The sequence below is a fragment of the Ailuropoda melanoleuca genome, chromosome 9 (genome assembly GCF_002007445.2).
Source record: "Ailuropoda melanoleuca isolate Jingjing chromosome 9, ASM200744v2, whole genome shotgun sequence".
Lineage (NCBI taxonomy): Eukaryota > Metazoa > Chordata > Mammalia > Carnivora > Ursidae > Ailuropoda > Ailuropoda melanoleuca.
Genome location: NC_048226.1, coordinates 75,377,854 through 75,390,647, shown reverse-complemented (window position 1 = coordinate 75,390,647; position 12,794 = coordinate 75,377,854). Strand labels below are relative to the sequence as shown.

At 38.2% G+C, this 12,794-nt stretch overlaps 1 protein-coding gene across 2 annotated transcripts in view; it reads right to left on the bottom strand.

Annotated features, from left to right (window-relative positions):
* Positions 1-2,475: 2,475 nt before the first annotated feature.
* TRHR (thyrotropin releasing hormone receptor) overlaps positions 2,476-12,794 on the bottom strand; it is a 40,014-nt gene continuing 29,695 nt past the window's right edge. For both annotated transcript variants that reach the window (XM_034668480.1, XM_019799133.2), the window contains exon 3: positions 2,476-4,862. In XM_034668480.1, the coding sequence (XP_034524371.1) occupies positions 4,455-4,862 (408 nt within the window). In that variant the 3' untranslated portion in view covers positions 2,476-4,454. The remainder of the gene's footprint in view (positions 4,863-12,794) is intronic.

The following is a 12,794-nucleotide window of genomic DNA, read 5'->3' as shown; positions in this document are numbered from 1 at the left end:
AAATTATTCCCTAGTGTGCAACTTTGTAAATGAGATTTTCTGCTGAGTGATTTGAGATTATACTTACAGACCGAACATACAAACAAAAATATTACAGGGCCTTATCTGACCTTTTTTCTCCTGTGTAATCAATGAAATTAATAAGTTAATTGATATTTCTAATTATAGTTCATAAAATAGAATCACAATACACAAATTATCTTAACAATTGATTCTTTAAAACATTTCTGACACCTCTAATTTGTATTCTCAATATTGCCAACGGTTATATCTTGAAATGATATCACATTGGTTTTTGTTTTTCCTCATTGGACTGTGAGAACCTTAAGAATGGGAAGAGACTTTTGTTCCCATAAACACATATCTGCAGTAGTTTTTCACATATGAAGTGTTCTATTGGCTTCTCACTGACACTCTGAGATACAAAACCTCTGCTTGGATCTGTGAGGAAAAAGTCACATTGAGTGGCTCAACTCTACACCTGAGCCCCACTATGAAAATGGGGACTTAAACAGAAATGTGAGAAGCATCCATTTTTCCATACTTGAAACATGATTTTATGAAAACATGAAAGTGTTCAGAACAACAAAATATTTTCTTACGTATAAATATATTTGAAAAAATATTTACATTTTTCCTTAAGATTGTTCGTGTCCAGGTTTAGTCTTGAATGAAGTCAGGTGAAATTGCGTGCTCTAAGGAAAGCCATGTTTTAGGAGAGATAAGAGTTTGAGAGGGGGAAGGAGCAGTGGAGGGGGGTAGGGGAAGAGAGAAAAATGTATTTGTTATTACGGAGCTCTGTAAGACTTCATGAGTGTTACTGTAAACACGTACATTCCTCCAGCCAAATCTTGGTAGACAACTAAAGATAAACAGAAAACAAATTGCTAGAGATTCTCATCCTCTGCTTCTTCCAAGAGAAATGAGTTGAAAAAAATTTTCTTTGAACCTGGGACTGACCAGTTGTTTCTGGATACTCTTTCATACCTAGTTTCCTTACTCCATGTACGAATATTCCAACCCCTTCATGAGTTGCAGTTGAGAGGCAAAAATAATGTTGAATATAGAATTTATAGAATTCACAGAATCACGGGTAGACTATTTAAAATCTCCTTTTCCTCCCAAAAGTTAATATTGTCTCTCTTTTATCAAGTTCACAGATTTAACATAGTTTAGAATGATGTAACTCTTTTAATCTTTAAGAGCAGACCAAAATTGTATGGGCCCAGCTTTACGAAGACACATTGTCCTTAGTATTCCAACACATTTTCCTGAAAATGATACAATTAAAGTTTAAGATTCAGTCACACTAAACCTTATGGATAGAATTTTCCTTTTACTTTACTAGTTATTTAGCTCAAACCAGCCATTTGTTTTGAAATATCTTTCAAAGTGTATTGTTCTGTGCACTTAGCTTGTTTAAGAATGAATACAGTGTGGACTTTTCTCATTTCTCTTCAGCATCTTTGTGTTGAAGTGAAGTTCTAGAAATACACTCACAATATTGACGAAAGAAGTCTTAAGAGGTAATTTACATTTGCTTGTTTTATTTGTGATCTGTCACCTTTACCTAATTACCTCAGGTGCAAGATCTAACCAAAGACACTCAGCAATTAATGAAATTGGAAGTAATAAAGTAACCCAAGGGATTTTATTAAGGGAGGCCCTTAATAATATTGCTCTTCTCCATCAGCAATTTTTTTCAAGTTCTTTATTTTTCATTTGATGGTGTATTAAGTTTTGATGATTTAAGGAAATACTTTGTGATTTAGTACACTGCGATAAAGGATACTTTAGAAAGTCATATCTCTTCTGGCTAAGCCCAGCTATCTATTGGACATGGCATGGGAACATTTAATTTCACAGTGGCATTTGCTTTAGAGTTGAAACACTATGAACTCTTGGATTTCCCATGTGTTCTAAAACTAACAGGTTATTAGCAAATAGCTCTTTAAAAGTGGAAATGGAAAAACTGAATCCCTAAATTAAACTTCCAATGGTGAGAAGAGTACATTGTGTTTCATGTATAACATGTAAAATTAATTGTAATTTTTTTCAACATCTAGTACTACTACAGCAAAATATTTATGTTTTTTTAGTTATTTAGCCCATCCAGTCAGAAGTTGTCATCAGCATGCTGGCTTAAAAAAAGAGAAACAAAAAAGAAAGACGTATTTTCTCTTCTTCAGTATCTACACAATTTAGAGAAGCTGCATTGATCCCTGATCCCTGGTTTTATCATCAGAGAAATCACAGCTGTAGTGAGACCATGATGAAGATGATGTGGTTTAAGTACCTGCCGGCAAGCCTGAGACAGAGTAGATGCTCAATGATATCAGCTCCTTCCGCTAATGAGAAAGCTAATAGACCCCAGTCCCCTCTGTCAGGCAATGTGTGCACGTGTGTGTGTATGTTTGTACGCAGATGCACACGAGCCTGTGTGATTTGGGGTGAGGTCCCTCTGGGGCTTCCATCCATATGATTCCAAGATTGATATCTAATCCAGGATGAAAAGTCAGGTACAATAGATTTCTTGGTGTCATGCAGATGGACATTTAATGTATTTCCCATAAACATTTGCTTGCATTTGTTGACTGATACAGTGACAGGATAAGAATATCTTCCTGGAGTAGATGAGGCCAGTTTTCTCAAAAGCATGTTCAGGTCTGATGTTCTGGATGGCAGAGTCTCCACGCGGCAGCATCTTAAAACTGAAGTTTCCAAAATAGAAATGAAGTATTCTTCATAAAGAAGGTAGGGAGGGGTAGCTGTCATATGTGATTAGGTTTCCAAAAAATGCATGAAATAGGAAAATAGGCTGGAGAGGGCAAATGCCAGTACCCAGTGCTTTCAGACCCCATCCTTAAAAATGAGCTATTATTGAACCATCACCAAGGAGATACACTTGGAGATACTGATTGGCAAAATCCCAGTAGGTGAGCCATCTGGAAGGGATTAAATTGGACCTTGACCCTATGTCTTGGGCAAATTCACATTCATACCCTTCTCATAATCACTGCAATAGAATAACAGGTATAAGTTATACATAATAAAGATATTAGTGATGAGATGAAGTCAGTTTTAGCTCTATTGAAAGTAAAGCCAACAGAATTCTGCATTTCTTTGACTTAGAATTTGTAAACGAACTATCGCTAGTATTAAAAACAAAACAAAACAAAAAAACCCAAACCTACAAATGACAAGCAGGCAGGAAAGACAGGCAGTTGCAGACAAGTTAAAAATCCATAGACTACAACGCTCCATGGGGAGTCTTCATCTGGAAGTGTAATAGTCGGGCTGACTTAGAATAGCAACTAAGCTTTTGAGAATGTTTCAGACTTTTAAAGCTAGATTCACTAGAAGGATTCACTTGACATGGCTCAGTAGTTTTTACACAAGAATGCTCAAAAAGGATTTTCTTCCTTAAAAATTTTAGAGAAAAAGTGAAGCCTTATTTAAATATCGGGTCTTGTCTTGGCTCCGCTTTTCAATAATTACTTACATGTTATTTTGTATCTTTATAGTTATTTAATCTGATATTTCTCCTGTCTTACCCATCATTTAGGAGACTCGAAGAGTTGGTTAAGAGCTGGATTCATCTAAAAATCAAATCTACATGTCTTCTCAACTTGTAATTCTATTTTGAGGTTTATTTTACATTAGAGTTGAAAGATGACATCTACTTTGTAAGACATAAAAATTATCTCAGGGGCTGAAAGGTGCAGCCAAGGGAATATAGTTGCTGATGCTGTAACAGCGTTGCACGGTGACAGATGGCAGCTACGCTTGTGGCGAGCCCAGCATGCTGTATACAGCTGTCAAATCACTATGTTGTATGCCTGAAACTAATGTAACACTGTGTGCCAACCACACTTGAATTAAAAAAATCATCTCAGAATTTTATAAGGGTTATGACATTTGTTTCTGTTTTTCATATAGTGACTCTATTTGAAATCTTATTTTACTCAAAAAATTTTTTTTCTATTTTTTCCTGTATGAAATAGCACTATACTGTGTTAAAGTGAAATGCTAAATGCAAACATTTAAACATTTACATGGTGCCAAATTACCAAACGTACCAATAATTTGGGGGAGTTTGAGATATTACATTTACTATGAAAAATGTTATATCAATGTCTAGATTTTAGCTAAACTTCATGGCCCCAGAAAATATAGTGACTTTCTCAGATTAAATGGAAAGAGCTACACGTTCAGTTTCTATCATTTGGCTCTTTCACAATCTGCTCCATTTGGGGGGAAACTTTTTTGTGATACTAGAAGGAAAATATGAATCATTCTTATGGGTTAAAGGATCTTGGGCCAGGATTTATTAGAGCATTGGCAAAGGCTTTATCTGCCCTGTCTCCATGGACAAGTATTGGCTGTTTCCTCTCCGGGTGATAACGGCACAGACTCTCATTTACTCTGTGGTCCATTTTCTTCTCGTTCATGAATCAGCTTTGGCTAAAGGTTATTTCAGAAGCCAAGCAGGTATCATCAAAAGATACTTTCGTGGCAGATAAGTAAGTGTCAGTGACAGTGATATCATCAAGCTCGGTGCTGAAATGATCGGACTCCTTGATGACACTGTAGTTTAGGGCCACACTGTAGTTAGCGGGTTTCTCCACTGGCTTCTGCTTACAGTTGCAGAGCTTTCTGAAGGCTGCACGGAATTTCTGGGACATGAGGTTGTAAATCACCGGGTTGATGGCACTGTTGAGATAAATGCAAATTCTGCAAAAGAGCAAGAACCAATTTTCTTGGAAAGGGCTGGAGAGAAATGAGTTGACAACCACAAGAGTCCTGTAGGGCATCCATAAAAGGGCAAACAGAATTACAACCACTGCCAGCATCTTGGTGACCTATGGAGAAATAAAGAGAAATGCAGTGCAAACACAAACGAAAAAACAAACAAACAAATGAAAATAAGATACCTCCCTTCCCCCCCCCAAGTCCTGCCAACCATTAGTTCCTGAGATGCCATCTGAGACAAGGACTTAATGCAGGCAGTTCATTTGTGAGATCAACCTGGGAAGCAGGATTAGGGTAAAAGAGAGGGTGTGATAGAAGAAAAGCTAAGATAGGGTGTATTCTTGCAACGGCTCCCCCTGTGGGCAACTGTGGAACAAGTAATGCATTTCAGGGTTATCTGTCCAGGGAAAGAGAGGCCAGGGCATCTATCCACTGGCCGCCAATCTCCCCTTCGTTGAGGAGTGCCCTAGGGGCTTTAACTGGCCCACACCTCCAGGATTCTCCCACACCAGGAACTCATGGGGACTTTAGAAAGAACCTTGAGGCAGAGAAGATAGTTAGGGGACAGTGGATACCAGAAGCAGGATGTTTTCTGCAAGCAGGAACCATCCACTGTAGCAATGGCTGAAATCAGAGACCAGCTAAGGGAATGTGACACAGGCCACCAAAAATGTCTGTGACAAGTGTTAGGAGACCTAGGGCCTAATCCCATCTTTCCTTACCTTATATGTGGCCCTGATATATAGGCCTTATAATAGGCCCTTAACCTATTTATAGCTTGTCTGTAAAATGGAGCCGATATTTGCTCCCTTAAATCAAATGAGGTAACATAATAGTTTGAAAAGGATAAAATGTCTTTTTAAAAAGCCAATGGTTATTGAATGTCTGCTATGCTCCAGACACTAGACTAGCTGCTTTACATACGTTATCACATTTAAGAGGCCAAAAATCCTCCAAAATAGGTATTGCATCTTCCAGTTTTCAAATTAGAAAATGAAGTGTAGGTGCTGGTAAATACTTCGACGGAAGTGGTGGAGCCTTAGTGTCGGGGTTGGGATCCAAGTCAGCCCGGACCCAAAGCCTTGCCCTTCCCACTGGGCAGCTTTCCTTCAGGGTTAAGGGAGATGCAGGACAGAGAAAACAAACTTTGAAATTTTACATAGAGCTGACCTTCCTCCTAGGAACAAGCAATGCACAGGAGCTAGGACAATGGGTAGGAGGAGGTTAATATCCCAGATTGCCCAGGGACAAGATTAGCCAAGAGCGTCATTTAGCAGATTCTGGAGATTGACCTGGGCTCAGAGTTCAATCATTTGGTTTTGTCCATGTTAAGTGGTTTTAGGACCTTAATGAAGTCATTCACCTGTACTTCCTTTTCTACGTCTGAAAATATGCCTGATCATACTGTTCATTTACTTCATAGAGATATTGAGAAAATAAAATTTAAAAATAATGAACATGATAAGGGCTTTGAAACTCAAAAGCACTATGGAAATATTACCCTTTGATTAATGACAATATAAAGAGACCGTAATGTTTCAGTTCTATGAAGGACGTACTAAAATTGTAGCAGTGGTTATCTTAAGGTAGGGAAGATAATCATGGATTGCTTTTCTTCAAAAGCAACACTTTATACATTTTAAAATAAGTTTTCAGGAGAGCCTGGCTGGCTCGGTCAGGGGAGCATGTGACTCTTGGTCTTGGGGTCATAAGTGCAAGCCCCATGTTGGGTGTAGAGATTACTTAAAAATAAAAATAAATAAATAAATAAATAAGTAAATTTTCAGTTACCTTTCGTCTCACAGATTTTGAGAAATTTCAGCTTCCTTGGCCCAGACTTTCTAGATGTTCTGAACTTGAAAACTACCCAAAAATGGAAGGAACAGATTCTCCCCCCCTCATCCTTTTGACCTTCCAGCTGTTTTCCTGAAGATAGTACTAGCAGCCTCTAGCTTGTTCTGGCATTGAGGGGGGGATCCTGTTTTGAGAGAGGGCTTTTTAAAGGTCATTAGTGTAGAAATAAAAATTCTATGTCTAGACACGTACTCTGTCATCAGGATCTACTATAAATTAATCGCCCAACCTTGTACCTAATCCTGGCAATAGAATCTGTCTTGATCTCCCTTGTTGGAAAACCTCCCTTTTCTCCCTAGCACTTTTAGTCTCCTGATCCTGGGCTCTGTCTTACTCTTAGCCGTGTCTTCTCCACCTCCATAGGAAGTCCCCTGCATCCTGCATGGTGGGAGTAATGCTACTCTCTTGTGATTCTTCCTGGAGCTATAGTAATTGCTTCTCCCCTTGGCTCTCCAAATACTTGCTGTAAGACTTTTCGTCTGTGGGCAAAGTAGCCTTTTTCCTTTTTTATTTTTATTTTTTTTTAACCATTACTCTCTCTTTTTGAACAACTCCTACTTCTTCCTTGCAGTGCCACGTATGAACTATCCACCTACTCTCAAGTTACTGTTTCCCTCCCTTCTAGGGCCGTTTTATCACTTTCCTGAAGCTCTCCCTGCCCTCCAAGAATGTGCCCCAAGTCCCCTGTTCTGCCTCACTCACTGTTGCCTGAGCTTCTTTTCAGACTCAGTGCATGGAGGGCAGTTACACTTCATATTTTGCTCACTGGGGATAGAGAAGTTGTTCTCTGTGAGAAGGTATAGTTTTCACATCAGTTCATATAATACCAGGTAAAATATTGTTCCAGAGATTCTGACTTCTTTCAGAGATAAGAAGGATTTACTCAGTCAAGAGGTTAGCTAAAGCCAATTTTTTTTTCTGAGCAGACTTTTAAGATAATGAGTAAATACTTTAATTGGTCCTAGGAAATCAAAGACTTAATTCATGATAAATATTCTGAGTTTGGAAGGAGCTAGAGTAATTACCATGTTATCATCATCCTCACTCACATACCTGCCTTTGTCTCCTGTCTAGTGCTCCGGGTTCTCTGACATCAGGTCACTGCTTCGCCCCTGCCAACATCCTCCCACCCCTTGCCAAGGACAAAGCACCCTATATTTGAAGCTCTGCTTGCTACACAATGAGATTGCTACCATCACATTTGAGTTCTTCATGATGGTTTGTCACGAAGATATGTAAACATTATCTTTATTTAATGCTTATAATAACTCCATGTGTAAGCTAGGATTCGCTCTATTTTGCAAATGGGGAAACTGGGGTTTACAGAATGTATGTGATTTGTCGAAAGACACATGAGTAGTAAGTGACAAAGCTGTGATTCAACCGAAGCTACGTAAGCCAAAGCCCACGCTCTTTCCTTTATCCTTTGCTCTTTCTCTCTATGAAAGTCTTTTGCAGTTCCAGTTTCTACTGTGTTATCCCCGTTGTGGTCACTTAAACATTTAACTTCTTCTAAGCATAAATCCAACATATGTATTGCTGCTAAATTTCCAAACTTAAAGTTTGAATTTCATCTGTCTTTGTGTTTTTCTCTACAATTATCAGGTGAAGCATTGAACCCACACTTAATATCTACCTACCTCTTTTCACTTAATGTCAGTGAGGAAGCATTGTCTTTAAGAAAAGCCACATGTTTCAAGGTTAATATCTCTGCCTTGTACTTCCACAGCCCCCCCAGGCAAACTTTGACATCACTACCAAAACTTGTTATTGCAATGATCTATATTTGTCCATCTCTCTAATACATGGTAAGCTTCTTCAGGGGATGGGTAAATTTATTAACTTCTTTGTCCTCAGGGATTTAGTATAGTGTGTGACATAAGATAGCCCCCAGGCAATGTTGAATAAATTTAGGCATGGAAAAAACTATTTCAATATATGTAGCCATGAACCTTTTCTAGATTTTAATACTCCAAAATTTTGTTAGAGGATTTTTGCAAACATTTTATTTTTTAACATTACAAAATCTCTTTTAAGAGAAGATTCGTTAATTAATAAAATGAGTCCTTAATACATTGCAACTTTTTGTTGAAATAAATATACTTTTAAAAATTTAAGGAAGTATGGAGTAAAGCAAATATAATGATGTTTCTAAAATTGATCAAGTGGAAAATACATCTCCAATGGGATAATACAGAATACATTTAATCCCACTCATAATTATTTTTAGCTAATTCCCAATATCTTTGATTGAGTTTAATGACTTTCTGAAATATTTACAAGTTTTTAGTGTATCCATAGCTTGGATTTTTTTTTTAAGATTTTATTTATTTATTTGACACAAAGAGAGAGACAGCAAGAGAGGGAACACAAGCAGGGGCAGAGGGAGAGGGAGAAGCAGGCTTCCCACTGTGCAGAAAGCCCAATGCAGGGCTCGATCCCCGGACCCTGGGATCATGACCTGAGCTAAAGTCAGATGCTTAACAACTGAGCCACCCAGGCGCCCCCCATAGGTTGGATTTTAATAGCTCTTATCCAATATAGAAGCAAGTACCTAGAAAAATAATGTTCTAGAGATCATCTGTCATACACTGTTGTTGAAGTTTTAGTTCTGTTGCTATTCCTTATCCCAAATAAAGTGACAAAGATGCAAATCTGAAAATATCTCTGGGCCATTGTTTTTAAGCATTGACAATTTTGCCTCAGATATGTGATGAGATGAAAGATGGCTTCTTTACAAGCCTCTGTACAGGATGTAAAGTTCCCTGAGAAACAGTATGACACAATCTTCAGGGGAAAATGATCTTATAATATATTTTGATTGGGAAGGAATTTATCCATTCATTGAAGAGATTCATTTGCATCCCTCCTACGTACAGTCAGTGTCCTGGCTCTTGAGGATTCGACAACGATCCAGAGAGACATTGCCAATGGCTTCATGTATCTTATAACCTGATGGGTGGTTATAATACATTGCGATGAATCCAAAGACAGAGAAACATTTGATTCTATGAGAGCACCTGATCTGGACTTGAGGTCAAGGTGTGGTTCGTGAGGGCTTTCTGGTCTCAGTGACGTCTAAGCCAAAATCTGGAGGTAAAGAGAGGCAGGAAAAGTGTTCCTGCAGAGACTGGCTGTGTGTGGCAGTCTGGAGGCATGAGATAGTGAGGCCTGTCATGGGGACCAGAAGTAATTTAGTATGCAAGTTCTGGGGTGCCTGGGTGGTGCAGTCCATTGAGCGGCCAACTCTTGGTTTCAGCCTGGGTCTGATCTCAGGGTCATGAGATGGAGCCCCATGTTGGGCTCTGTGCTGCGCACTGAGTTGGCTTCAGATTCTCTCTCCCTCTGCCCCTCTTGCTTGTGCTCTCTCTCTCTCTCTCAAGTAAATAAATAAATCTTTAAAAAAATTTAGTATGCAAGTTCCAATTGTAGATCGTGTGAATAGGTGGAGCTCTATCTCTTTCTCTAGGAAGCTTGTGGAGGCCATTACCAAAGTCATCATTTTTATCTGATGAGGTGATGCTTGGCCTTCCATTGCTAGGACAGAAGGAGAGATGCAGCTGTCAAAGGAGATACAGTGTTGAGTTCTGAAAACGTCAGCTCCATGAAGCCATTTTAGTAATAAGGAGGTAGGCAGCCACTTTTGCACAGCATAGTGAGGACAAGAAATGAGGCTGATTAAATTGATTAAATTTAATCAATTGATTAAAAAATAGTGTTGAGGGACAGAGATTGCATACAGAGATGGTCGAGGAGAAGAGCAGGACGGGAACAGGAGGAGCTAAGCAAGGGCCTCTGTCCTTGACCACTACGGTGAAGGGTTATCTTTCTCACGAGGGTTATCTTAAATCAAGCCTTACTATACATATTTTACTCTTCATTATATTTAATTATGTGGAAGAGTGGCGTATAGCTCTTATAAGAGTTCGGATTCAGTCCTTCTAAACACATCATTTTGTAATCATTATAAAACCTCTAGATAAAGACCCTACTAGGGATTTGTTTTCTTCCTTTTTTTTTTTTTTAATGTGCACTGGACAGATTTCTATCTTCTGATTGTGAAAGTTGAGATTATGGTTCCTTCGGGGGCACTAGTTCAGCTTGGCGTGTATGTGCTGCATGTGAAAAACCAGGTGAATTAAGTTCTCTATTTCAGCCTGCTAAGGATCCTTGTATTACTAACTACTATCCCTATTACTAGTACTACGACTTTTACTACAAGTTCTAAAACTATTAACTAATGTTTGTATATTGCTTTTTTAAAAAGGGTTAGATTTATGGAAAAGTTGCAAACATAATATAGAGTTTCCAGATACTTCACACTGAAGTCCCCCTATTACTAACACCTCATATTGGTGTGGTGCATTTGTCACAATTAACAAACCGATAATGATGCTTTTTCTATGGAGTTAGTTAACTTCATACTTCATTCAAATTTCATTAGTTTTTTTCCTGGTGCACTTTTTCTGTTCCAGGATCTTATCCAGGATACTGTGTTATATTTAGTCATCACATTTCCTTAGGTTCCTCTGGGAAGTGACAGTTTCTCTAACTTTCCATAATTTTAATGGCCTCGATGGTTTTGAGGAGTACCATTTAGGTCTTTTATGGACTATCCCTCAAGCTGACCTTGGCTGCTATTTTTCTCATGCTTAGAATGAAGTTATAGATTTGGGGGAGGAAGGCCACAGAGGTGAACTGCCATTCTCAACACAATGTATCAAGACTACATGTTATCAACTTGACTTATGACTAATGTTAACCTCATACATTGCTTTATTGAGATATAATATACATATAATTAAATTCACCCACTTCGAGTGTATAATTTAAGAGTTTTTAGTATATTCCCAGAGTTGTGCAACCATTACCACACTTTAATTTTAGAACATCTTCGTCATCCTGAAAAGAAACCCCATTCCCATTAGAAGTCACTCCCACCTTCCCCAGGCCTAGGTTGCTGTAGGCAGCTGCTAAAGTATTTACGGGCCCATAGATATGCCTATTCTGAACATCTTATACGAACAGGCTTAATTTTTTGTGGTATGACTGGCTTCTGTCACTTAGCATAACGTTTGAAGTTTCATCCGTATTGGGGTATGTATCAGTTCTTCACTTCTTTTTATTGCTGAATAATATTCCACCCTATGTATATGCCACATTTTATTTACCCATCCACGAGGGTGGTTTGCACTTTTTGTCTGTAATGAATAATACTTCTATGAACATTCGTAAACAAGTTTTTATGTACATGTATGTTTTTATTTTCCTCGGGTGTATACTTGGGAATGGAGCCGCTGGGTTCTATATTGCTTTTTAAGTTATAACTCATTCAGGAATATTAAACATTTAATAATTGAAGCAATTCCAAGAGATAATTATTAATATAATACCTAGTGAAAAATACTAGTTGATATGACAGATACATTAGGACTCAAAAAAGATATAGAATAAAGATTAATCTAAAACAGTTGGGACGTAGTCTTAGGCTGCTTTTGAAAATTGGAGAACAACTGCAAGACAGAAAAGCACGAGAGGAAATGGGTATTTTTGGAGAAATTCATTATTTATTTATATTAATAAAAACTTTCATTTGTCAGGCTAGCCTGTTTGGAGTGGGTTCAAGAGAAGGTGGGATAAGTAGTAGTGACTATAAACGTTTTTTGAAGAGTTTTGCTAGAAGAGAGACTGGTAAAACAGACGAGTTGCAAGAGGGAGCTGCAGAGTCCATTTATTTTTTTCAAAAATGGAAGATATTATATCTTTGTTTGCTTGGGGAGCAATTCCACAGAGAGGAGAAATTTGTGACCCAGGAGAGAGAGAAAGAAAGAGAATTGGAAAAACTGTGTTCTTGAATAGGGAATAGCATGGAGTACACAAGTGGTAAGGTTGGGCTCTTCTCAGTCGTATACACAAAACCACTTTTTCAATATGTTCCCCTTTTTCTTATCCACACTTGATCTAAGATACCAAGATAATGCAGGAGAAAATTTCACCTTTCTTGTCAATACCCTGAATCTTGAATGGAGTCCTAATAGCAGCTAATTGTTTAATTCCTTGGTGTTAACAAAGTACTTTTGTTGTCATCAAGCCATTTTGCACTTATCTCCCTATGAATCTGTACGACAGGTGTGATTGTTCCCATTTCATTGATGAGGGATGGAAACTGAGCTCAGAGAAGCAGAGAA